Source organism: Cherax quadricarinatus, chromosome 48 (assembly GCF_038502225.1).
Source record: "Cherax quadricarinatus isolate ZL_2023a chromosome 48, ASM3850222v1, whole genome shotgun sequence".
NCBI lineage: Eukaryota > Metazoa > Arthropoda > Malacostraca > Decapoda > Parastacidae > Cherax > Cherax quadricarinatus.
Genome location: NC_091339.1, coordinates 22,028,484 through 22,055,040, shown reverse-complemented (window position 1 = coordinate 22,055,040; position 26,557 = coordinate 22,028,484). Strand labels below are relative to the sequence as shown.

The 26,557-nt window shown below is 37.6% G+C and overlaps 1 protein-coding gene across 5 annotated transcripts in view; it reads left to right on the top strand.

Moving 5' to 3' along the window:
* Sbf (SET domain binding factor) overlaps positions 1 to 26,557 on the top strand; it is a 302,684-nt gene that overhangs the window by 145,475 nt on the left and 130,652 nt on the right. For 4 of the 5 annotated variants that reach the window (XM_070094967.1, XM_070094969.1, XM_070094966.1 and 1 more), the window contains 4 exons: positions 1,244 to 1,425; positions 2,303 to 2,496; positions 13,205 to 13,327; positions 15,258 to 15,504. In XM_070094967.1, the coding sequence (XP_069951068.1) occupies positions 1,244 to 1,425; positions 2,303 to 2,496; positions 13,205 to 13,327; positions 15,258 to 15,504 (746 nt within the window). The remainder of the gene's footprint in view (positions 1 to 1,243; positions 1,426 to 2,302; positions 2,497 to 13,204; positions 13,328 to 15,257; positions 15,505 to 26,557) is intronic. The other variant, XM_070094968.1, reaches the window with a different exon arrangement.

Genomic DNA, 26,557 nt, shown 5'->3' with positions numbered 1-26,557 from the left:
GACTACAAATATTTTGAGGTAAATAATGAGTGTACTGTGTGTGTATTTTACTTTTTAATTCCTAGTTCTATAGCTAACTTAATATATGTTAGTGTAAACTTGTTATCTGGCATTTATATGCATGTATAAATGGAAAAAAAATGGAGTTCTGCTTTCCGGTGAAGTCTGCTTTCCGGCAGTAGCCTGGAACCTAACCTGCCAAGTAAGTGGGGCCCTACTGTACTGAGGTACACATTGCAGTGTAGTTTAGGGCAACATCCAATAATGTTACAAAGATGTAAAAAAAAAAAAAGAAAGTGTCCTTAAACATAAATGGATTGAATGTATTCAGATATTTGGGAGTGGACGTGTCAGCGGATGGGTCTATGAAGGATGAGGTGAATCATAGAATTGATGAGGGGAAAAGGGTGAGTGGTGCACTTAGAAGTCTGTGGAGACAAAGAACTTTGTCCTTGGAGGCAAAGAGGGGAATGTATGAGAATATAGTTTTACCAACACTCTTATATGGGTGTGAAGCATGGGTGATGAATGTTGCAGCGAGGAGAAGGCTGGAGGCAGTGGAGATGTCATGTCTGAGGGCAATGTGTGGTGTGAATATAATGCAGAGAATTCGTAGTTTGGAAGTTAGGAGGAGGTGCGGGATTACCAAAACTGTTGTCCAGAGGGCTGAGGAAGGGTTGTTGAGGTGGTTCGGACATGTAGAGACACTGGAGCGAAACAGAATGACTTCAAGAGTGTATCAGTCTGTAGTGGAAGGAAGGCGGGGTAGGGGTCGGCCTAGGAAAGGTTGGAGGGAGGGGGTAAAGGAGGTTTTGTGTGCGAGGGGCTTGGACTTCCAGCAGGCGTGCGTGAGCGTGTTTGATAGGAGTGAATGGAGACGAATGGTTTTTAATACTTGACGTGCTGTTGGAGTGTGAGCAAAGTAACATTTATGAAGGGGTTCAGGGAAACCGGCAGGCCGGACTTGAGTCCTGGAGATGGGAAGTACAGTGCCTGCACTCTGAAGGAGGGGTGTTAATGTTGCAGTTTAAAAACTGTAGTGTAAAGCACCCTTCTGGCAAGACAGTGATGGAGTGAATGATGGTGAAAGTTTTTCTTTTTCAGGCCACCCTGCCTTGGTGGGAATCGGCCAGTGTGATAATAAAAAAAAAATAAAAAAAATGATTCACTTTCCTGCATAGTCAAATACTCTTTAATTTAGGTATTCCTAAAATGATAAAAATTTTATTACTTTGTTTTCTAGCTGATTAAAGTTGCCTTTGATGAGGAAGTTCCGCAGGAGAGTATTGAAACAATGCGAAAATTAATCAACCGGATGCGACACCCACCAACTATCCACCATCTTTTCGCTTTTGTGGGCCACAGCCATGTACCTCAGACACCCAGTAGACAACAAAAAGACAAGCCTGGATATGGTACACTAAGGCAAGTATAATTCATTTACTTTTAATCTTTAAATGTCTTGTCATTGTCCACTCAAATTGAAAAACTTGTTTTGATCAATAAAAAGTAAAGTTGCTCATCTTGATGTTCTGCACATATAGAGTTTTGAATGTTTTTGTTCTTAGACTCTTCATTGCCATAGTTACTCATTTTTCTTTGAATGTGTTTCCTCCCAAAAGTGGTACTTTTATCTTCAGTCTCCTTTCTTTGTCCTCTGACTTCATAATTTCACATTTTTGCTGAAGTTTAAACTCCAGTAACCATTTATTCAACCATTCCTGAAGTCTGCTCAGCTTTCTGTAGTTGCCTCTAATCCTCTCAGTTTGTATTCTCACTATTTTAACAATATACTCAAAGTAGGTGTTAATTCCTGTTATGTCAGTAATATACACTAGGCACAATATAGTGTAACAGTGATACTTGTGAGGGACTACTAGTTTCTTTGAATTTTATTGTTCAAGTACATTCATTGTTATCTGTGCTGTTACTTTTTTCTCTTTACACAGCTTGCTTCTCTAGTCTGCTTTAGTATCCCATTATTTAGCATCATACGAGAAGCTTTCTTACAATCTAGGAATATGCAAGTACAGGGTTGTAGGTATTGGTAGAGAAGGTAGAAGGAATGACCACTGATTTTTGTTGCGAATATTTATGGAACTTTTCTTGCTTATGAAAGTAGCATTTGTAGCATGCTTGGTGGATGGAGAATCAAGCGTACACTACATTCTTTGCTAAATGTTGAGTGACCCATACGTGTTTAGTACATCACATAAATGTAATAATAATGTTCACAACATAGACATAAATATCACTCTGTTTCTCTTTGGCATGGAAACTAATTAATGCTTTGTTATTACAGAGGGTTTGCAAAGAAAACCTTGATGAAAACTGCTAAGGCTGCAGGTCTAAAGCCAAGCAAAGGAGGCAAGCGACACAAGTATGTGTTCCCTAGTAATAACAAGTCTATGACATCCCCTGGACGAATGAGCCTAGCCCAGATGACCAACATGGATTTAAGTAATGAAGACTTGCCCCATGATGATGACTTGTCAAGTAAGTTTTTACCTTTAAAGAAAATTGGCCAATATTAATGGTACAAAACATGTGTATATTTCAAAGAATATTGTTAATTTCTCTAGGATTTTGTAAGCTTTGACATTTTCAGTATTGTAAAGTATCATATTCCCTAGATTTTCTGTTTACTTACGGAGTGTCAGTAATAAAATAAACTGCACATTATTGAACCCAATATTACTCTAAAATAAGAGTTTTAAGGGGGGGGGGAGGGCTAACTTCCTGGAAAGAAAAAAAAATTGAAAAGTTTTGGAAAAAAAAAATGTTTATTTACCAAAAAATAAGTGCTTAATTCTGTCAACATTTTGATGCAATCAGCTTGTTTCTAACATATTTCAAAGTATCTTTTTCTAAAAATGTATTTTTGTTGTTCTTGCTGTCATCAAGAGGACATAATGCCAATTCATGTTTTCTCCAAAAATTACGATATTTATGATTGTTTCTTTCCAAATACACTATATGGCATCTTCTCTTTGGACTACATACATTTGCAAAGTGACAGTAGCTCAGTCGCCTGTGAGCTACCAACATGAGTGGGGTTGCGCGGCATGCTGAGATTTGGCGCACTGTGACCATAGACTTTTACAGAAAATGTAAATATGTATAGCTCAGGAATAAGTTATTGACATTTGTAGTCACACTTTTCAAGAAATACTTGATGGATTGTCATGATTTTTGCACATGCTAATGAGGAATAATGGTTCTACAGAATGGCAATAAGGAATTGTGATATTCCTTACCGTTTTCTTTTTATTGTTTCCCCCCCCCCCCCCCCCCAAAAAAAAATGCAATCTACTGACATTTTGTTTAGTTTTATTGGTACATAATTATTTGGACCTTTTTCTTTCATCTGATGTCAACTAGAACATTGAATATCTTAGCAGTTTTGTAAAGTGTGGCGAGTTGTAGGCACTACAGAATAGGGCATTATTTATTTTTATCTATTTATCTGTTAGGCAAAAAGTCTCTAAAAACACAGTGTACAGGTTTCAAAAGCTGCTTAAATCACAGTAAAAATTTCATTGAAATTGGACAAAGGGTAAAAAAAAAAAAATTTAGTGGATGGTCTTCATAAAAGCTATAAATATTACTGAATAGCTAAGTTTTGAAAATTTAAAAAATGCTTGATTTTATTATAAGGAAATTGAGATCATGTGTGCTATACCTTAGTAAATGCTGAACTCATCTTTGGTAATCTTTACCATTTATTTGGCAAATACATATTGCATTTTGCAAAAATATTTTACAGTAATTAGTTGACAGCTTTAGTGGTGTCCAAGTTAAATATGGTTTTTTATGGTGTTATCCAAGAAGAATTGAGGAATGTGATGAATTTGAATAAATGAAGGCCATGGATATTTTCAGAAAGCTATATGTTTTGTTTTGTGAGATATACTTGAAGTTAACAATCACTTATTCTGGAATTATTTGCTAAACCCAACTTGGTGGAATGACAGTAACACTGATACTGGAAAGGTTTGTCATTCATAAATATTTAATATGAAATTCATATAAATCTGTTTGGAGTTATAGTCTGTCTGGTGGAGGAGGGGGGAAATATTTAATATAATGTGTTTTACACTATCTTGAACAGCATTTAGGCTTGTAGGGAATGAATGGTTAATGATGTCATGAATGAATAAGCAGGCATAATATACAAATTAATTTATATTTTTACCTCTGCTTTTCATAGTCATTATTTTGAAATGTTTGGCTGTTGGTTCATTAATCTTGCACTTTGTCTTAGTCACTAGAAAAAACTTGATATAATGAGGAATCTGAATAGTACAGAATTTTGAAATAAAATTAATTCTGTAGTGATAAATGTATTTAGTACACTGGACTGAATCTCAAACTATCCACATAAGTAAAGGTAATAGCACTTTAGGATTTATTATCCACCATTATATGACCCTCATGGGCTTAGCGCTTAGTTTTGATTGTAATAATAATAATAGAATTAGCAAATTTTTTTTAACAAGACAAGTGAAGAGTTATTGTGAAGAATTATAAAGCCTGCAAGTTTCTGTGTAAGTGTCATCTCGTCAAGTTGACTTCTTGGAGGGAAGAGTTATCAGATGTAAATAGATGTAAAAATTCAGTTGCTGTCTTGCTAAAAGTGTGCTGACATCCCAATTCAAATGACCCTCCAAATGCTATGGACTTAGGGTTATTTGTGTAAAATAAACTATCCCATGTGTGGGTTATTTGTACAGTGGACCCTCAGGTAACGATTTTAATCCGTTTCAGAGAGCTTGTCCTTAACTGGTTTTATCGTTAGCTGAATTAATTTTCCCCATAAGAAATAATGGAAATCCAATTAATCCGTTCATGCTGTCAGGAGGCTTGACAGAATAGTACACCTACCATCTGACTTACGACCTGCTAGACATACGACGACTTGACTTAGGACCGTGTTTTTTATGCCAAATTTCTGGGAAATAAACAAGTGTTTGTGTTGTACACAGCGTTTATCCTGAACCTTACAGTATAAAATACAGTACTAACAACATAAAAAATAAAGTAAAACATGAAATACCAAAATAAAACAATAAAATAAAGTCATTACAAAAATGTTATGTTGATATTCAGTAGTAAAGTTCGACTTATGACTGGTTTCTCGGAACCGAGCTCGGTCGTAAGTCAGATGGTAGGTGTACACCTACCATCCGACTTATGACCGAGTTCGGTTCCGAGAAACCGGTCGTAAGTCGAACTTTACTACTGAATATCAACAAAACATTTTTGTAATGACTTTATTTTATTGTTTTATTTTGATATTTCATGTTTTACTTTATTTTTTATGTTGTTAGTACTGTATTTTATACTGTAAGGTTTAGGATAAATACTGTGTACAATACAAATAGTTGTTTATTTCCCAGAAATTTGGCATAAAAAACACCGGTCGTAAGTCGAGTGGTCGTAAGTCGAGTGGTCATAAGTCGAGCAGGTCGTAAGTCGGATGGTAGGTGTACTTCAATATGACGCTATTATCAACTCTACCACTTATTTATGTATCACAATTCATCTAATATGACATAATAAACAATATTAATAACATAGAAACATGATATATACTCTAGAATGAACAAAATATGTCATAATGTATGTGAAGATAAGTGATGAGAGTGTTGTTGTTAGATTTATAATGGCCACTGAGAGAAGCCGTACAGGCTTCTGCCACCACCACTATCCACAAACAATATATGAACATAATTTATTTACTTGAATTTAATTTAATTTAATTTACTTGTGGTTGGGGATTTCAAGGCTGAAGTGGGTAAAAATGTTGTGGAGGGAGTACAGGTGTCCCTCAACATTCGCGAGGGTTAGGGGATCAAGAGCCTCGCGAGTGTTGAAAAACCGTGAATGTTTGGTGCCCCAATATATTGTAGGGAAATATAATACAATACTGCTTAACTTGTTGAACCATGAACAATCATAAAATACATGAAAACGTCGTAAGTTGTACTAAATATATACATGTTATGCTTTAATAACATGTATGTTATTAAATACCACAGACTCCACCACTGCCTCCACCACTTCCTCAACCAATGCGAGTCCCTACTACCCTCCCTCCGACCCCCGCAACTGGCAGCCAGCCCTCCCACCACTGTGTGGTGAGTGTTTTGTTTGTTCATTATTTGCTATTAAACTACAGTATAAATAATGTAAACACATTCATGACTGCATATTGGAATGGCTATTTGAACAGGTATTGGATGGTGACATCATGTGTTTACTCTTGAACACAGCAAAGAATCAAACATTTCTGCTACTGCTAATAATAACAATAGTAATAATAATAATAATAATAATAATAATAATACGATATAATTGAAGAAGGAAATTGTACAAAAATACGAGGGAGTGGTTGACACTTCGTCAGTGTGGCTTTCTTTATGCTGGAGTGAACATTAGTCTCCCTGCTCTTCCAAACATTTCACAATAATTCAGCGGTTGAGGCAGTGATAGAGGCAGTGGTATTTACTAACATTTTTTTTTTTTTTCAACAAGTCGGCCGTTTCCCACCGAGGCAGGGTGACCCAAAAAAAAAGAAAGAAAATCCCCAAAAAGAAAATACTTTCATCATCATTCAACACTTTCACCACACTCGCACATTATCACTGTTTTTGCAGAGGTGCTCAGAATACAACAGTCTAGAAGCATACACATATAAAGATACACAACATATCCCTCCAAACTGCCAATATCCCAAACCCCTCCTTTAAAGTGCAGGCATTGTACTTCCCATTTCCAGGACTCAAGTCCGACTATATGAAAATAACCGGTTTCCCTGAATCCCTTCACTAAATATTACCCTGCTCACACTCCAACAGATCGTCAGGTCCCAAGTACCATTCGTCTCCATTCACTCCTATCTAACACGCTCACGCACGCTTGCTGGAAGTCCAAGCCCCTTGCCCACAAAACCTCCTTTACCCCCTCTCTCCAACCCTTTCGAGGATGACCCCTACCCCGCCTTCCTTCCCCAATAGATTTATATGCTTTCCATGTCATTCTACTTTGATCCATTCTCTCTAAATGACCAAACCACCTCAACAACCCCTCTTCTGCCCTCTGACTAATACTTTTATTAACTCCACACCTTCTCCTAATTTCCACACTCCGAATTTTCTGCATAATATTTACACCACACATTGCCCTTAAACAGGACATCTCCACTGCCTCCAACCGTCTCCTCGCTGCTGCATTTACCACCCAAGCTTCACACCCATATAAGAGTGTTGGTACTACTATACTTTCATACATTCCCTTCTTTGCCTCCATAGATAACGTTTTTTGACTCCACATATACCTCAACGCACCACTCACCTTTTTTCCCTCATCAATTCTATGATTAACCTCATCCTTCATAAATCCATCCGCCGACACGTCAACTCCCAAGTATCTGAAAACATTCACTTCTTCCATACTCCTCCTCCCCAATTTGATATCCAATTTTTCTTTATCTAAATCATTTGACACCCTCATCACCTTACTCTTTTCTATGTTCACTTTCAACTTTCTACCTTTACACACATTCCCAAACTCATCCACTAACCTTTGCAATTTTTCTTTAGAATCTCCCATAAGCACAGTATCATCAGCAAAAAGTAACTGTGTCAATTCCCATTTTGAATTTGATTCCCCAAAATTTAATATTATATTATTAATATTTATATTAATATATTAATATTTAATATTTATATTACTAACATATACGTATGTTATAAATAATAATAGTACATGTTAATATTAATAACATTTATAATAATAATAATGTTATTCATAATGTACTATTATTATTTATAACATATATGTTAGTAAATATCACTGCCTCTATCGCTGCCTCTACCACTGCCTCTACCACTGCCTCTACCACTGCCTCTATCACTGCCTCTACCACTGCCTCAACCACTCCAGTCACACTCAATCTACAAGCACCAAACAATGAATTATTGTGAAATGTTTGGAAGAGCAGGGAGACTAATGTTCACTCCAGCATAAACAATGCCACACTAACGATGTGTCAACCACTCCCTCGTATTTTTGTACAATTTCCTTCTTCAATTATATCGTATTATTATTATTATTATTATTATTATTATTATTATTATTATTGTTATTAGCAGTAGCAGAAATGTTTGATTCTTTGCTGTGTTCAAGAGTAAACACATGATGTCACCGTCCAATACCTGTCCAAATAGCCATTCCAATATGCAGTCATGAATGTGTTTACATTATTTATAATGTAGTTTAATAGCAAATAATGAACAAACAAAATACTCACCACACTGAGTGGTGGGAGGGCTGGCTGCCAGTTGCGGGGGTCGGAGGGAGGGTAGTAGGGACTCGCAGGTGGCGGGAAATTTGAATATGATTTGGCGGCTGGGAATTTGGTGGCTGGGAATTTGGCGGTTGGGAATTCGCGAATGTGTGAAGCCCGCGAAAGCTGAAAACGTGAATGTTGAGGGAGACCTGTAGTAGGTAAATTGGGGGGGCCAGGGCTAAACGAAAATGGAGAGCCTTCAATTGAGCTTTGTGTAGAAAGAGGTTTGGTAATAAGTAATACATATTTTATGAAAAAGAGGATAAATAAATATACAAGGTATGATATAGCACATAATGAAAGTAGCTTGTTAGATTATGTATTGGTAGATAAAAGGTTGATGAGTAGGCTCCAGGATGTACATGTTTATAGAGGGGCAACTGATACATCAAATCATTATTTAGTTGTAGCTACAGTTAGAGTAAGAGGTAGATGGGACAAGAGGAAAATGGCAACAAGATGTAAGAGAGAGGTGAAAGTGTATAAACTAAGGGAGGAGGAAGTTCGGGTGAGATATAAGCAACTATTGGCAGAAAGGTGAGCTAGTGCAAGTATGAGTAGTGGGGGGGGGGTTGAAGAGGGTTGGAATAGTTGTAAAAATGCAGTATAGAATGTGGGGCAGAAGTTTGTGGTTATAGGAGGGTGGGTGCAGGAGGAAAGAGGAGTGATTGGTGGAATGATGAAGTACAGGGTGTGATAAAAGAGAAAAAGGTAGCTTATGAGAGGTTTTTACAAAGCAGAAGTGTTATAAGAAGAGTAGAGTATATGGAGAGTAAAAGAAAGGTGAAGAGAGTGGTGAGAGAGTGCAAAAGGAGAGCAGATGATAGAGTGGGAGAGGCACTGTCAAGAAATTTTAATGAAAATAAGAAAAAATTTGGAGTTAAACAAGTTAAGAAAGCCTAGGGAACGAATGGATTTGTCAGTTAAAAACAGAGTAGGGGAGTTAGTAGATGGGGAGATAGAGGTATTGGGTAGATGACGGGAATATTTGGAGGAACTTTTAATTGTCGATGAAGAAAGAGAGGCAGTAATTTTATGCATTGGCCAGGGAGGTATGCCATCTTTTAGGAATGAAGAAGAGCAGGATGTGAGTGTGGGGGAGGTGCGTGAGGCATTATGTAGAATGAAAGGGGGTAAAGCAGCTGGAGCAGATGGGATCATGACAGAAATGTTAAAAGCAGGGGGTGATATAGTGTGAGTGGTTGGTATTTTGTTTAATAAATGTATGAAACCTAGGTAGTAGGTTGGTAGACAGCAACCGCCCAGGGAGGTACTACCGTCCTGCCAAGTGAATGTAAAACGAAAGCCTGTAATTGTTTTACATGATGGTAGGATTGCTGGTGTCCTTTTTTTTGTCTCATAAACATGCAAGATTTCAGGTACATCTTGCTACTTCTACTTACACTTAGGTCACATTACACATACATGTACAAGCATATATATACACACACCCCTCTGGGTTTTCTGCTATTTTTTTTTTCTAGTTCTTGTTCTTATTTATTTCCTCTTATCTCCGTGGGGAAGTGGAACAGAATTCTTCCTCCGTAAGCCATGTGTGTTGTAAGAGGCGACTAAAATGCTGGGAGCAATGGGCTAGTAACCCCTTCTCCTGTATAAATTACTAAATTTAAAAAGAAACTTATGTTTTTCTTTTTGGGCCACCCTGCCTCAGTGGGATACGGCCGGTGTGTTGAAAGAAAGAAAGAAAAATGTATGAAAGATGGGAAGGTACCTAGGGATTGGCAGAGAGCATGTATAGTCCCTTTATATAAAGGGAAGGGGGACAAAAGAGATTGTAAAAATTATAGAGGAATTAGTTTACTGAGTATACCAGGAAAAGTGTACGGTAGGGATATTATTGAAAGAATTAGAGGTAAGACAGAATGTAGGAGTGCTGATGAGCAAGGAGGTTTTAGAGTGGGTAGGGGATGTGTAGATCAAGTGTTTACATTGAAGCATATGTGTGAACAGTATTTAGATAAAGGTAGGGAAGTTTTCATTGCATTTATGGATTTAGAAAAGGCATATGATAGTGGATAGGGGAGCAATGTGGCAGATGTTGCAAGTATATGGAATATGTGGTAAGTTACTAAATGCTGTAAAGAGTTTGTATGAGGATAGTGAGGCTCAGGTTAGGGTGTGTAGAAGAGAGGGAGACTACTTCCCGGTAAAAGTAGGTCTTAGACAGGGATGTGTAATGTCACCATGGTTGTTTAATATATTTATAGATGGGGTTGTAAAAGAAGTAAATGCTAGGGTGTTTGGGAGAGGGGTGGAATTAAATTATGAGGAATCAAATACAAAATGGGAATTGACACAGTTACTTTTTGCTGATGATACTGTGCTTATGGGAGATTCTAAAGAAAAATTGCAAAAGTTAGTGGACGAGTTTGGGAGAGTTTGTAAAGGTAGAAAGTTGAAAGTGAATGCTGAAAAGAGTAAGGTGATGAGGGTATCAAATGATTTAGATAAAGAAAAATTGGATATCAAATTGGAGAGGAGGAGTATGGAAGAAGTGAATGTTTTCAGATATTTGGGAGTTGACCTGTGGATTTATGAAGGATGAAGTTAATCATAGAATTGATGAAGGAAAAAAGGTGAGTGGTGCATTGAGGTATATGTGGAGACAAAAAACATTATCTATGGAGGCAAAGAAGGGAATGTATGAAAGTATAGTGGTACCAACACTCATATATGAGTGTGACGCTTGGATTGTAAATGCTGCAGCGAGGAGACGTTTGGAGGCAGTGGAGATGTCCTGTCTAAGGGCAATGTTTGATGTAAATATGCAGAAAATTCGGAGTGTGGAAATTAGGATAAGGTGTGGAGTTAATAAAAGTATTAGTCAGAGGGCTGAAGAGGGGTTAAGGTGGTTTGGTCATTTAGAGAGAATGGATCAAAGTAGAATGGCATGGAGAGCGTATAAATCTGTAGGGGAAGGAAGGCTAGGTAGGGGTCATCCTCAAAAAGGTTGGAGGGAGGGGGTAAAGGAAGTTTTGTGGGCGAGGGACTTGGACTTCCAGGAAGCTTGCATGAGTGTGTTAGGTAGGAGTGAATGGAGACGAATGGTATTTGGGACCTGACGAGCTGTTGGAGTGTGAGTAGGGTAATATTTAGTGAAGGGATTCAGGGAAACCGTTTATTTTTTATAGCCAGACTTGAGTCCTGGAAATGGGAAGTACAGTGCCTGCACTTTAAAGGAGGGGTTTGGGATATTGGCAGTTTGGAGGGGTATGTTGTGTATCTTTATACATATATGCTGCTAAACTGTTGTATTCTGAACACCTCTGCAAAAACAGTGATTATGTGAGAGTGAGGTGAAAGTGTTTAATGATGATGAAAGTATTTTCTTTTTGGGGATTTTTTCTTTTTGGATCACCCTGCTTTGGTGGGAGACGGCCGAGTTGTTAAAAAAAAAAAAAATTATTAATAAGGAATATTTACATTTTAATTTATAAATAAGTAAGTTTATTCAGGTATACACAAATAGTTATGTACATAGATTATCATACATAGCAGCCTGTGTGTAAAGTACCTAGGATAACCCAAAAAAGTCAGAGTGACTTACGTATTTCCATTGGGGTCCTTTTATATTTACACTTACCTTGGAGGAGATGTTAGTTTAATTAGTTTGATGGGGGAGATGCTGGCAGAGGTTTAGAGTGGCAAAAGATACGTAGCAGGCTAGCATATGTTCAGGGGCCTGATACACATACAACAACATTGTAGAGTTACTTTCGTGTTGTTTTTCTATTGCTTACTCGCTTAACTAACTTGCTGCACTGTTAATTCTACACTTTATCGCTGGCTGGCACTATAGCCTTTATCGATACCTGCTGCTTTAGTATCGTACATATCGTAGAATCATTGAATCACTGCAAAAGGCACATTCACCCCTCTCTCTTCCTCTTCCACTTTGGTACTTTGCTATGAGTTTTTTCTTGAATTTTATTGTTTCTTTCCTTCTTTATCACAGGGCTGGCACTAGAAACTTTCTTTGGGCCCATGGTGGCTTATTTAGCAGTTACAAGCACTAAAAACAATGGAATAATACAAAATATATCCCATGTACACATAGAATCGTCCTCCCTGGCTTGTAAACAATGGCACACTACCTTGTACATGGGCTCAGGCTGCACGGACATGCTCAGAACGAATGTCCTTAACTGAGTTTTTCATAGTTGGCTGAGCCAATATTTTTGCGCAAAACCGCATTGGTATCCGATTTTATCACTATCCGATGGCATTGTTACCTGAGGGTCCACTGTATGTTGTTCCAGTCACAATATTGTGCCTGTTTGTTCTTTATAGGTTTATTTTACTGTAAGGAAAGGCGAGAAACAAAAAATGAGAAGGAAAAGAGCTTAACAGAGGAAGACTGAGGAGAGGGAACCATGTGTGTTTTAGTTTTGGCGATAATCGATAATAGTCTTGGACGACAAAAACATCGTCTAAAGATTTCTCTTCAATTTTTGAATTGTGAAGTGTTTTAAATTGTTGTACAAAATTCTGTTCTGAGAGAGAAGAGACTGAGCATAACTTGACTACACTAATGCAATCAAATCTTATCCAGCTTTCACATTAAATCTGCCTAATTCCTTAACTTTTGGTTTGTTCACTACATACATTTCTGATCGATTTCTTATTCTAACTGTCAGATCTGATGTCTTATTCAAAAGCCATTACTGTTTCAATCTTCAAACAATAGTCTTATTGTCTTTACTATAATTCAAGAACTAGTGCATTGTTCTTAAAATTTAGCTCTTATAAGTACTGGAGTTCTGTAGTATACAGTTTATGTAAAACTGGAGCTGATCTTTTAAGCTCAGTTTCTGTTCTTGGATAAAAAAGGCTCGAGTGCTCGATATGGCTTCCTAGGTACGAGTAATAAAGGCCAGTGTAAGCTGCTGCGTGTAACGTCGCCCGTGAGCCGCAGCTCCGAGGAATTGGACTGTGGAGGGAGACTCTCACCCAGTGAGTTCTTCTGGAGAATAATACTGCTAGTTTTCATGTTGTCCTTTGCTCTACATTTGAAGTTATATTATATGATCACCCTGAATTGTTGTGTACAGTATTAAGATTGTTTCTTAGTATATTTTAAAATCCATGGATTGAAAAATCTGAGAGTAGTCATCCTGTCAAGTTACTTGAAAATCTAAGGTGTTCAAGTTCTATTGTATTAAATGAACTTAAAGACCTGAGACGAGATTAGCTCATCATATATTTTGATGTAATGCTACTCTGAATTTCAGAACACATGGAAGTTTTAGACCAAAATAGTTTTCTAAATTATTCAGTTATTCATATATAAAATTGATCCCTTCAGGTCTTTTAAAATAAATCATAAAAAATTGGTGATCTAGTTAGGATCAGATGAATTTTATATAAATACATTATTTAATGATATGGATTAATAAGTGCATCTGTATGTGAATGGAGTATTTGGGGTTATCATAATAGAATTTACTGTGTTTTATGTTATTATTTAACTGCACCAAAACTAGAATTAGTGATTGTCTTTTATTTTTCTACTTGGCTTAATCTAGTTGTGTGAATAGATTTCTCAGTGTTAGATAACAAATGCATACTGAAGCTGTTGGAATTGCTTTAGTATGTGACATTGTGCAACAGTGCTGAGATCATGACCCAGATACCTATAGTGCAAGGCATACATTGTATAACTAGTGAGAGAGGGTTGAAAATTGAATTTCATTATTGTATTTATATTTTTATTCATAATTATGTAGGCAGAGAAAATGTTTTTAATCTAAAAAAAAAGGCCTAGGGTTTTCATTATTTTTAAAATTTCGTCTCCAACAGATGATAGACTTTTAAAGTATTTGCTACCAGAAGCCTGAGTTTAGTTCAGTCTTCATTACTTCTCTCCAGGTATATGATGTTCAGGAGGAATTATCCATTTTGATGTCTGTCATGTTTGTGTGCTATAACTGATACTCCCTTGGTTAATATTGTATGGTGTTTTTCATTTTCTTAACAGATGTTCCTTGCCCATTGTGTGTATTCATAATAATCTATGGCTTAAGATTTTGTTTACAATTATATATTGACATGTAGGTTTACAGAGTCAATAGATAATTAGATTGTTTTTCATTGTGTATTTTTTGTTGTCATTTCTCTTGTGTATATTATTTTTCTATGGATTAAATAGAAAATCAAATATGAATAAACATTTTTATAAACAAAATTTTTAAAAGTTAATAATTATTAAGGTTCAGAAATTTCTCTTATTACATTAAGGAAGTTGTTCAGGTGATGACTGAATTCTAGATAAAATTTACTAAGCCCATTGACTTATCAGTTGTATAAGAGTCATTTAGGTTTATTTCATTTGTGCATTAATATCAAGATTAATCCTTATAATAGAGATTGAAGTACGTACTTCATTACTTTAATTCTTTTAGTAGAGATTAAAGTACTTAAGTATATATGCACAGATATACAGTAATGTAAGGGAGTGGTAAATTTGGTTACCAGCTTTTAGCCAACACATTTATTTATGTCATCAGAAATAATAGAAGTTAGAGATTAAAAAAAAAATTACAATGATGTTTTGTAGAAAATTGGGCATAGGTATGCCTTTGTTTGAAATCTATTAAAAAAATAAATGTATCAGATATTGGAAAACTCTGTAGTCCTCGTGATTCATTCTGAATAACTCCCTCAGTTCTGCAGATTCCTTATTTGGTATAATCCAGTACATTTTCTGTAATTGTACTCTCTCTTTCAGATTATGTTTGCCCTTAATTCTTTTCCTTTGCCTGAGTTCGTGTTTTAGTTAGCTTTAGTCATTTTCATAATTCATTATTGATATAAGCTTTAAAAACTTATCTTCTTTGTATGATGGATGATTTACATTGAGTTAATGCCCATTGTCCCTCAACAGTTGTAGATGAGCTAGAAGCATCAGGTTTAAGCAATGGGTCAACAGGTCAACTGTCTGTTGCTGGCTTGGTTGGTATTCGTGAGGTAGATAATAAAACGCTTGAGAAACTGTCTGAACGCAGCTATCACAAAGATTACATGCGTCTTGGCCTTGGCAGTCTTGGAAGTAATACTACCACAGTTCCACCAAGAACCAAATCTGAGTTTAGAGTCACATCCTCTAATATCAATTATCAGATATGCAGAAGGTTAGTTCTAGGTTCTAAGTTTTGCAGTAGAAATTTAGTGTGTCATTTCCTGCATGATAATATACTATCACTTTGCTACTACTTGTAATAATAGTCCTTTTAAAGGAGTGCTTTAGTGCTGATGAAGGGCTCTTGATCCAAGGAATGAGTTTAATACTTTCCTAAGAATATACAGTGAACCTTCTTATTAAGTGACAACACAGTGTAATTTTGTGTAAACGTTATTGAAAAAGTGCATCCAAAATTTCATAGTGAGATAAAAAAAATGCAAATTGGTTTGTTTGCAGATGACACACTTTTGTCATCTCTCTAACTTCCCTCAACGACACTGTTAACCCTTTGAGGGTTTCGGACGTACTAGTACGGCTTACGACCCAGGGTTTTTGACGTACTAGTACGCCTAAATTCTAGCGCCCTCAAATCTAGTGGGAGAAAGCTGGTAGGCCTCCATATGAAAGAATGGGTCTATGTGGTCAGTGTGCATGGTATAAAAAAAATCCTGCAGCACACAGTGCATAATGAGAAAAAAAAACTTTGACCGTTTTTTTGGAATAATACAACGACTTTGCACTGTATTTTCGTATGGTATTTATTGTTGTATTCTAGTTTTCTTGGTCTCATTTTATAGAATGGAAGGCATATCATAGAAATTGAGATAATTTTGACTGGTTTTACAATGCAAAGTACCTTGAAATTGAGTTCAAAGTAGCAGAAATGTTCGATTTTTACCCAAGTTCAAGAGTAAACAAATTATGCCAAGCGTCCAATACACGTCAACTGGCGAGTCTAATATTCTTTTGAAAGTGTGCCAATATGATTCATACCATTTTTTACACTAATGCAGTAAGTAGTCTGCATAACAGTAAATCTTCTATTTTTTGTGAGAATAAGAATTCAAAGTGGAAAGCAAAAGAATGTAAGAGGGGCCTTGAGACGTGACTAATGAACAGAGAAAATGTCATTTTAGTGCCAGGAATGTATTTCTTGTTTGTTCTGGACCCTATTCGGAAATTGGCATCTTTTGAAATTTGTGTGAAATTGGCAAAATTGCTAAATTCTGACCACTGTACTGGATAGTTGAAATTGGTAAATGGGTGGTTTCTTGCACTCATTCAATAGAAAAAATGGAGTTCTAGCGAAATATTCATGTTTTTATCGACTAGTACAGTGGAACTGGCCGAAAATGGGGCTCAAAGTGGGCAAAATCGCCGATCCGTAAACATCGCCGAGACCGTTAACTTCGTGAGAGCATAATTCCGTAAGTTTTCCATCAAATTTCATATTTTTGGTGTCATTATGATCGGGAAAAGATTCTCTATCTTTTCATAAGAAATTTTTTTTTTTTTTTTTTAAATTTGGCCGACCCTGAGAACGAGTCTCGGAGAGGGCCTGTCGACCCTCAAAGGGTTAATAATGAACTAAAAAATATCTTATATGGATGATTACAAACAAACTCGCCCTTAATACTGACAAAACTTACTACATGATGTTTGTAAATAAAGCTTCAAATAACTAACTAAATATAATGATCAGTGGTTCTCCCACTGTAAGAGAAACCAAGGGTAAATTCTTAGGTCTACACTTGATTGCAACTTGAAAATTAATACCCACATCCAGCAGTGGAGATGTCCTGTCTAAGGGCAATGTGTGGTGTAAATGTTACGCAGAAAATTCGGAGTGTGGAAATTAGGAGAAGGTGTGGAGTTAATAAAAATATTAGTCAGAGGGCTGAAGAGGGGTTGTTGAGGTGGTTTGGTCATTTAGAGAGAATGGATCAAAGTAGAATGACATGGAGAGCATTTAAATCTGTAGAAGAAGGAAGGCGGGGTAGGGGTCGTCCTCGAAAAGGTTGGAAGGAAGGGGTAAGGGAGGTTTTGTGGGCGAGGGGCTTGGACTTCCAGCAGGCGTGCATGAGAGTGTTCGATGGAGACGAATGGTATTTGGGACCTGATGATCTGTTGGAGTGTGAGCAGGGTTATATTTAGTGAAGGGATTAAGGGAAACCGGTTATTTTTATATAGCCAGACTTGAGTCCTGGAAATGGGAAGTACAATGCCTGCACTCTAAAGGAGGGGTTCGGGATATTAGCAGTTTGGAGGGATATGTTGTGTATCTTTATACGTATATGCTTCTAAACTGTTGTGTTCTGAGCACCTCTGCAAAAACAGTGATTATGTGTGAGTGAGGTGAAAGTGTTGAATGATGATGAAGGTATTTTCTTTTTGGGGGGTTTTCTTTCTTTTTGGGTCACCCTGCCTCGGTGGGAGACGGCCGACTTGTTGAAAAAAAAAAAAATCCAGCACTTAACTAAGAAAGTCTCCAAAACACTAGGCATCCTCTTTAAGATACATTACTGTGTACCTCATACTTCGTACTGCTCTCAAATCCATTGTTTCTCAACATTTTTTATCATTGCAGAACCCATGAAATAATTTTCATGTTTCAGGGAACCCTTACATAAAAATTATGTTTCAGCACATTGGCCATCTCCCACTGAGGCAAGGTGACCCCCCCCAAAAAATGAAAGGAACACTTCACCATCATCAACACATTCACCATCATTCACACACAATCACCCTCTTTGCAGAGATGCCCAGATATGACAGTTCAGATGTCATTCCAAACAGCCAATATCCCAGACACCTCCTCTAATGTGCAGGCATTTTACTTCCCACCTCCAGGACTCGGGTCCAGCTAACCGATTTCCCTGAATCCCTTCACAAAATATTACCCTGCTCACACTACAACAGCTCATGTCCTAAAACCCATTCATCTCCATTCACTCTTATCTAACACGCTCACACGTGCCTGCTGTATGTCCAAGCCCCTTACACGCAAAAACCTCTCGCGTCCCCCCTCCCTCCATCCTTTCCTAGAACAACCCTTATTCCTCCTTCCCTCCACTACAGATTTATACACCCTCCAAGTCATCCTGTTTTGGGCCAGCCTTTGTAAATGACCAAACCACTTCAACAACCCCTCCTTACCCCTCTGAATATAGCCTCTCCTTACTTAGCGATGTACTTGTTTACTGATGACTCAGACTTAAAACGGGCTCTCTGACCAGTATGCATAGCTAAATAATGTATATTCCTCGATTCTGTTTATTACAGTATGCAGTAAACTACTGTATAAATATTTATAAATATACCAGAAATGTTATAAATGGTGGAAAAATGACATTAAAACAATATCAAGGATCGTTGACACAAACTCGCTACCATTATAGTATGCTCCTCACTTATTGACGAATACGTTTACCGATGAAGTCTTAGAAACAGAACTCCATCATCAAGTGAGGAGAGGCTGTAATTCTTTTAGTAATTCCATACCTCCTACTTTCCACACTACGAATTCTCTGCATAATAAGTACACCACACATTACCCTTAGACACGACATCTCCACTGCCTCCAGCCTCCTCCTTGCTTCAGCATTTACAACCCATGCTTCACACCCATATATGAGTGTGGGTACCACTATATTCTCATAAATTCCTTTCTTTTCCTTCATGGGTAACATTCTTTGTCTCCACAGGTACCTCAATGCACCACCCACTCTTTTTCCTTTATCAGTTCTGTGGTATACCTCATCCTTCATAAACCCATCTGCTGACAAGTCTACTCCCAGATATCTGAACACATTCACTTCTTCCATACTCTCTACCTCCAGTGTGATATCCAATTTTTCTTTTACCTAACTTGTTTGATGCCCTCAACACTTTACTCTTTCTTATCTGTGTTCACTTTCAACTTTCTTCATTTACACACCTGCCCAAACTCGTCCACCAACCTTTGCAGCATTTCTTTAGAAGCTTCCAAAAGCAAAGTATCAAGAAAAAGTAACTGTGTCAACTCCCATTTTGTATTTGTTTCCCCAAAATTTAATCCCACCCCTCTCTCCAACACCCAAGCATTTACTTCTTTTACAACTCTATCTATAAATATGTTAAACAACCATGATGACATTACACATCCCTGTCTAAGGACAACTTGAACTAGAACGTAATCTCCATCTTTCCTACACACCCTAACCTGAGCCTCGCTATCCCCATCAAAAAACTTTACGGCATTTAGTAACTTATTACCTTTTCCGTACACTTACGACATTTGCCACATTACTTCCCTATCAAGTGCTTTCTCTAAATCCATAAATTCTACGAAAACTTCCCTACCTTTATCTACATATTGTTCACTTATATGCTTCAATGTAAACACTTGGTTTGCACATCCCCTACTCTTTCTAAAATCTTGCTTGTCTTCAGCCCTGCTCTCTGTCTTATCTCTAATTCTTTCAATAATAACCCTACCATACACTTTACCTGGTATACTCAGTAGGCTTATTCCCCTTTAATTTTTACTCTCTTTGCCCCTTTTATATAAAGGAACTATGCACCCCATCTGCCAGCCCCTATGTACCTTCCCCTCTTTCATACATTTATTGAACAAAAGTACCAACCACTCCAAAACTATATCTCCACCTGGTTTTAATATTACTGTCATGATCCCATCAGTTCCAGCTGCTTTACCCACTTTCATTCTTCCCAATGCCTCATGCACCTCCCCCAACACTCACATCTGGCTCTACTTCACTCCTAAAAGATATTATACCTCCCTGGCCAATACATGAAATTACTGTCTCCCTCTCTTTAACATTTAACAGTTCCTCAAAATATTCTCACCATCTTTGCAATACCTCCAACTCCCCATCTACAAACTCCCATATTCCGTTTTTAATTGTTAAATCCATTTATTTCTTAGGCTTTCTTAACCCTTTGAGTGTCGAGATCCCTGCTCACAAACTTGCTCATAGTATCGAAAAATTAAAAAAAAAAATTCTTACGAAATGATAAAGAATTTTTTTCCGAGGGTAATGAACCCAAAAGTTCGAAATTTGATGGAAAATTTAAGGAATTATGCTCTTGTGAAGTTAGCGGTCTCGGCAATATTTATGCATTGGTGATTTTGCCCACTTTGAGCCCTATTTTGGGCCAGTTCCTTTGTTCCACTCAACCAAACTCACAGCTATTTTGCTAGAACTCTTTTCATTCTATCGATTGAGTGCAAGAAACCACCTATTTACCTATTTCAACTACACAAAAAAGTGATCAGAAATTACCAAGTTGGTCAATTTCACACAAAATTCAAGTAAGGCTAATTTCAATTTATTTTTTTTTTTAACAAGTCGGCTGTCTCCCACTGAGGCAGGGTGGCCCAAAAAGAAAGAAAATCCCCAAAAAGAAAATACTTTCATCATCATTCAACACTTTCAACTCACTCAAACATAATCACTGTTTTTGCAGAGGTGCTCAGAATACAACTGCTTAGAAGCATATACGTATAAAGATACACAACATATCCCTCCAAACTGCCAATTTCAAAATGGGGGCCAGAATAAACACTGCAAACATTCCTGGCACTAAAATAACATTTCTCTGTTCATTAGTCATGTCTCCATGCCCTTATATTACACTTGCTTTTCATTTTTAATTTTTATTCATACAAAAAATAGATGATTTACTGTTATTCAGATTACTGCATAATTGTAATAATTGTATAAATAATATCAGCACATTTGTGAATGCATATTAGACCCACAAATTGATGTGTATTGGATGAGTGACTGAGTTATTTACTCTTGAACATCGTCAAAATTGAACATTTCCACTAATTTGAGCTCAATTTCAAGCTACTTTTAGTTGGTAAACCATTCAAAATCACTGTATTTCTTTAATATGTCTTCCATTCTGTCAAATGAGACCAAGAAAAGAATACAACCATAAATACCATACAAAACTACACCACAAAGTTGCTGTTTTAAACCAAAAATTACGGTCAGTTTTTTTTTTCCTCAGTATGTACTGGTAGCTGTAGGATTTTTTTACACTGCACAGGGCTCTGGTGGCCTGGTGGTTAACGCTCTCGCTTCACACGGCGAGGGCCTGGGTTCGATTCCCAGCCAGAGTAGAAACATTGGACGTGTTTCTTTCCACCTGTTGTCTATGTTCCCCATCAGTAAAATGGGTACCTGGGTGTTAGTTGACTGGTGTGGGTCGCATCCTGGGACACTGACCTAAGGAGGCCTGGTCACAGACCGGGCCGCGGGGGCGTTGACCCCCGGAACTCTCTCCAGGTAAACACTGACCACATACTCATTCTCTCATATGTAGGTCTACCAGCTTTCTCCTGCAAGATTTGAAGCTGCTAGAATTTTGGCGTAGTATTACAGGACCGACACTGGCTTTAAAGCTGTAATATTATGGAACTGACATCGAATGGGTTAACCTGTTTATCTCACTCCAAAGTCAGTTGTCCTGTCAGTAATTATGACTGCTTTTTGTTAAGCTATTATGGTGGTCCTTATTTGACCTATTGTAGAAATTGAATACAGGTCCGCCATCACAAATCTGGCAATCAGTTATTCGGTTCCTTCAGTTATTTGTACTAATTTCAGCTAGCATAATTTCAAATTTCCAGGGTCGCCACACCAACCTGCTGGTACTGTTTGGTGGCGCTACTTGCTGTATAAGTCATTCTAATTTCTTTTTCTCCATTTATTGTTATAACCTGCTTGCTTTTAGCCCTAGCCATGGTTCCAGTGAATAAAAGAAATGCTTTTTGTTGTGTAAAGCACCTACACAGTACATTGTCCAATAAAGATAAGGTGGCTTTGAAGCCACTGTCGGTTGCTATGAGCTCAATCTCGTGATGCAGGAGAATATGCTTTATTATTACACTAATATCAACACTACAGCTTATTGCCTATCACAGTTGATCAAATATGACATAATAAACAATATAAATAACATAAAACATGTTAAATACTCCAGAATGAATAATATTTGGCATAATACTGAGCAGTTCGAGGTATGAAGAGCATACGAGATACAAGTACCATTCTCCTATCCCTGTCTTGGGGCATATATTAGAGAAAATGGAGTGTAGCACAGGGCTTACTGTGATATACACTCATACTGCACCATAAACCTGAAACAAAAAAAGCTATTTTCTCTATATAGATTACCACACAGCAGCATATGTGTAGAGAACCTAGGATAATCCAAAAAAGTCAGACAATGTGGCTTATTTCTAGTACCTGGCTTGGGTTAGCCATATGTGATTTTTGGTAAATATTCGATTCCCAGCCAGGGTAGAAACACTGGGCGTTTCTTTACAGCTGTTGTCTATGTTCACCCATCAGTAAATGGGTACCTGGGTGTTAGTCGACTGGTGTGGGTGTTATCCTGGGACAATGACCTAATTTGCTTGAAATATTCTGCATGACAGGCGGCTTTCTATATAGTAGTATGTCACTGATGTCAGCTGTGTCTGTATCCCATGTACATGTATGTGTAGTAAATTATTGTTATTGTTATTTTCTCATTTATTTGTTGGGTTATCTTATTGAAACTTGGGCAATGTGTGATGGAAAGATACTTCTTAATGTACACCAAAAATGAAAGAAATCGGACCATAAATAGCGGAGTTCACTTCTCAGCCATTAGCGGCCGCTTAGCGGTATATTTTTGTATGGTTTTTATAGTTATATTCTCAGTTTTTTCGGTCTCATTTGATAGAATGGAAGATATATTACAGAAATAGATATGATTTTGATTGCTTTCATGAAGAAAAGTACCTTGAAATTGCGCTCACAGTAGCAGAAAAGTTCTATTCTTTAGCGATGCTCGAGTAAACAAATGACGTCACCGTCTAATACCTGTCCACCTGCCAATCCAAATTCCAATAGGCAGTCAAGAATGGGTTGACATTATACAATTATTACAATAATGCAGTAGTCTGCATAACAGTAAATCTTCCATTTTTTTTGTGTGTGAAAAATTCCAAGTGGTAAGCAAGAGTAATATATGAGGGGCCTGGAGCCATGACTAATGAACAGAGAAAATGTTATATTAGTGCCAGGAATATCTACATTGTCTATTCTGACCCTATTTTGAAATTGGCATCTGTGAAATTGGCCAAATTGCCATTTTCTGACCACTTTATTGGAGGGGTGTTAATGTTGCAGTTTAAAAACTGTAGTGTAAAGCACCCTTCTGGCAAGACAGTGATGGAGTGAATGATGGTGAAAGTGTTTCTTTTTCGGGCCACCCTGCCTTGGTGGGAATCGGCCAGTGTGTTAATAAAAAAAATTTATTGGGTAGTTGAAATAGGTGAATGGGCAGTTTCTCATACTCAGTTGACAGACTAGAAGTAAGTAAGTTTATTCAGGCACTATACACAATACAGTTACATAGATTATCATACATAGCAGCATATGTGTAGAGAACCTAGGATAACTCAAAAAAGTCAGTGACTCATTTCCAGTACCTGACTTGGGCTTGCCATGATTTTTGGTAAATATTGCTTTTTTCTCAGTTGTTTGTTAGGCTTTCTCATTGAAACTTAGGCAATGTATGATGGAAAGATGCTTCTTAATGTACACCAAAAATAAAAAAGATGGACGATAAATAAGGGAGTTCACTTCTCAGCCATTAGCCGCCTCTTTGTGGTATATTTTCGTATGGTTTTTATGGTTGTATTCTCGTCTTTTGGTCTCATTTGATAGAATGGAAGATATATTACAGAAGTAGACATGATTTTGATTGCTTTCATGATGAAAAGTACCTTGAAATTGAGCTCAAAGTAACGGAAATGTTCGATTTTTGCCGATGTTCAATGAACTTTGTGCAAGTCAAGTTGGTTAATTTTATTAAGTGTATTCTAACCTAACCACTCTGTGATCTGGCAAACTCAGTAATCCGGTACACTACAGGTCACAGTGATGCCGGATTTGTGATGGAGGACCTGTAGTTGTTGTAAGAGGCGACTAAAATGCCAGGAGCAAGGGGCTAGTAACCCCTTCTCCTGTATATACAGCCTCTCCTCACTTAGCAACGTACTCGTTTACCGACACCTCAGACTTATGATGGGCTCTCTGACCAGTATTCATACCTAAATAATGTACAGTGGACCCCCGCATAATGATATTAATCCGTTCATGAGAGCTCATTGTTATGCGAAATTATCGTTATGCGAATGAATTTTCCCGATAAGAAATAATGGAAATCAAATTAATCCGTGCAAGACACCCCAAAGTATGAAAAAAAAAACATTTTTACCACATGAAATATTAATTTTAATACACACAAACTGAAAAAGGCATGCACAATTACATGACACTTACCTTTATTGAAGATCTTGTGATGATTGATGGGATGGGAGGAGGAGAGAGTCTTAGTGTTTAGAAGGGGAATCCAATTCCATTAAGACTTGAGGTGTCAAGTCCTTTTCTGGGGTTACTTCCCTACTTCTTTTAATGCCACTAGGACCAGCTTCAGAGTCACTGGACTTCTGTCGCACAACATATCTGTCCATAGTGGCCTGTACCTCTCGTTCCTTTATGACTTCCCTAAAGTGTTTCACAACATTGTCAGTGTAATAGTCACCAGCACGACTTGCAATAGCTGTGTGAGGGTGATTTTCATCCATAAAGGTTTGCACTTTCAGCCACATTGCACAGATTTCCCTAATCTTTGTAGTAGGCAAATTCTTCAATTTCTCTCTCCCCTCCTCCGAACCAGTTTCCTCAGGTCTGGCCTCTTGCTGTTGAAGTTGATCTAGCAGCTCATCAGTGGTTAGTTCTTCATTGTCCTCCTCCACCAACTCTTCCACATCATCCCCACTAACCTCCAACCCCAAGGACTTCCCCAATGCCATAATTGATTCCTCAACTGGCATAGGATTCCTAGGGTTAGCCTCAAACCCTTCAAAATCCCTTTGGTCTACACATTCTGGCCACAGTTTCTTCCAAGCAGAGTTCAAGGTCCTCTTAGTCACTCCCTCCCAAGCCTTACCTATAAGGTTTACACAATTGAGGATATTAAAATGCTCTCTCCAAAACTCTCTTAGAGTCGAGTTTCTGAGGTCACTACAAAGCACCTTTCAAACACAGCTTTTGTGTACAGTTTTTTGAAGTTTGCAATAACCTGCTGGTCCATGGGCTGCAGGAGAGGAGTGGTATTAGGAGGCAAAAACTTCACCTTAATGAAGCTCATGTCCCCATAAAGTCGCTCTGCCACGTCTGTAGGATGACCAGGGGCATTGTCTAGCACCAGGAGGCACTTAAGGTCTAATTTCTTTTCAGTTAGGTAATCTTTCACATTGGGGGCAAATGCATGGTGTAACCAGTCATAGAAAAAGTCCCTAGTGACCCATGCCTTACTGTTTGCCCTCCACAGCACACACAAATTAGCCTTGAGGATATTCTTTTGCCTGAACGCTCTGGGAGTTTCTGAGTGACACACTAATAAAGGCTTCACTTTGCAATCACCACTAGCATTGGAACACATCAACAGAGTAAGCCTGTCTTTCATAGGCTTATGTCCTGGGAGTGCCTTTTCCTCCTGAGTAATGTAGGTCCTGCTTGGTATTTTCTTCCAAAACAGGCCTGTTTCATCACAATTAAACACTTGTTCAGGTTTCAGTCCTTCACTGTCTATGTACTCCTTGAATTCCTACACATATTTTTCAGCTGCTTTGTGGTCCGAACTGGCAGCCTCACCATGCCTTATCACACTATGTATGCCACTACGCTTCTTAAATCTCTCAAACCAACCTTTGCTGGCCTTAAATTCACTCACATCATCACTAGTTGCAGGCATTTTTTTAATTAAATCCTGATGCAACTTCCTAGCCTTTTCACTTATGATCACTTGAGAGATGCTATCTCCTGCTATCTGTTTTTCATTTATCCACACCAATAAGAGTCTCTCAACATCTTCCATCACTTACGATCTCTGTTTCGAAAACACAGTTGAACCTTTGGCAAGAACAGCTTCCTTGATTGTCGTTTTGTTGCCCATAATAGTAGCGATGGTTGATTGGGGTTTATTATACAACCTGGCCAGCTCGGAGACACGCACTCCACTTTCATACTTATCAATGATCTCTTTCTTCATCTCTATAGTAATTCTCACCCTTATTCCTGTAGGGTTGGCACTAGAAGCTTTCTTGAGGCCCATGGTCACTTATTTGGCAGATAAAATCACCAAAAACA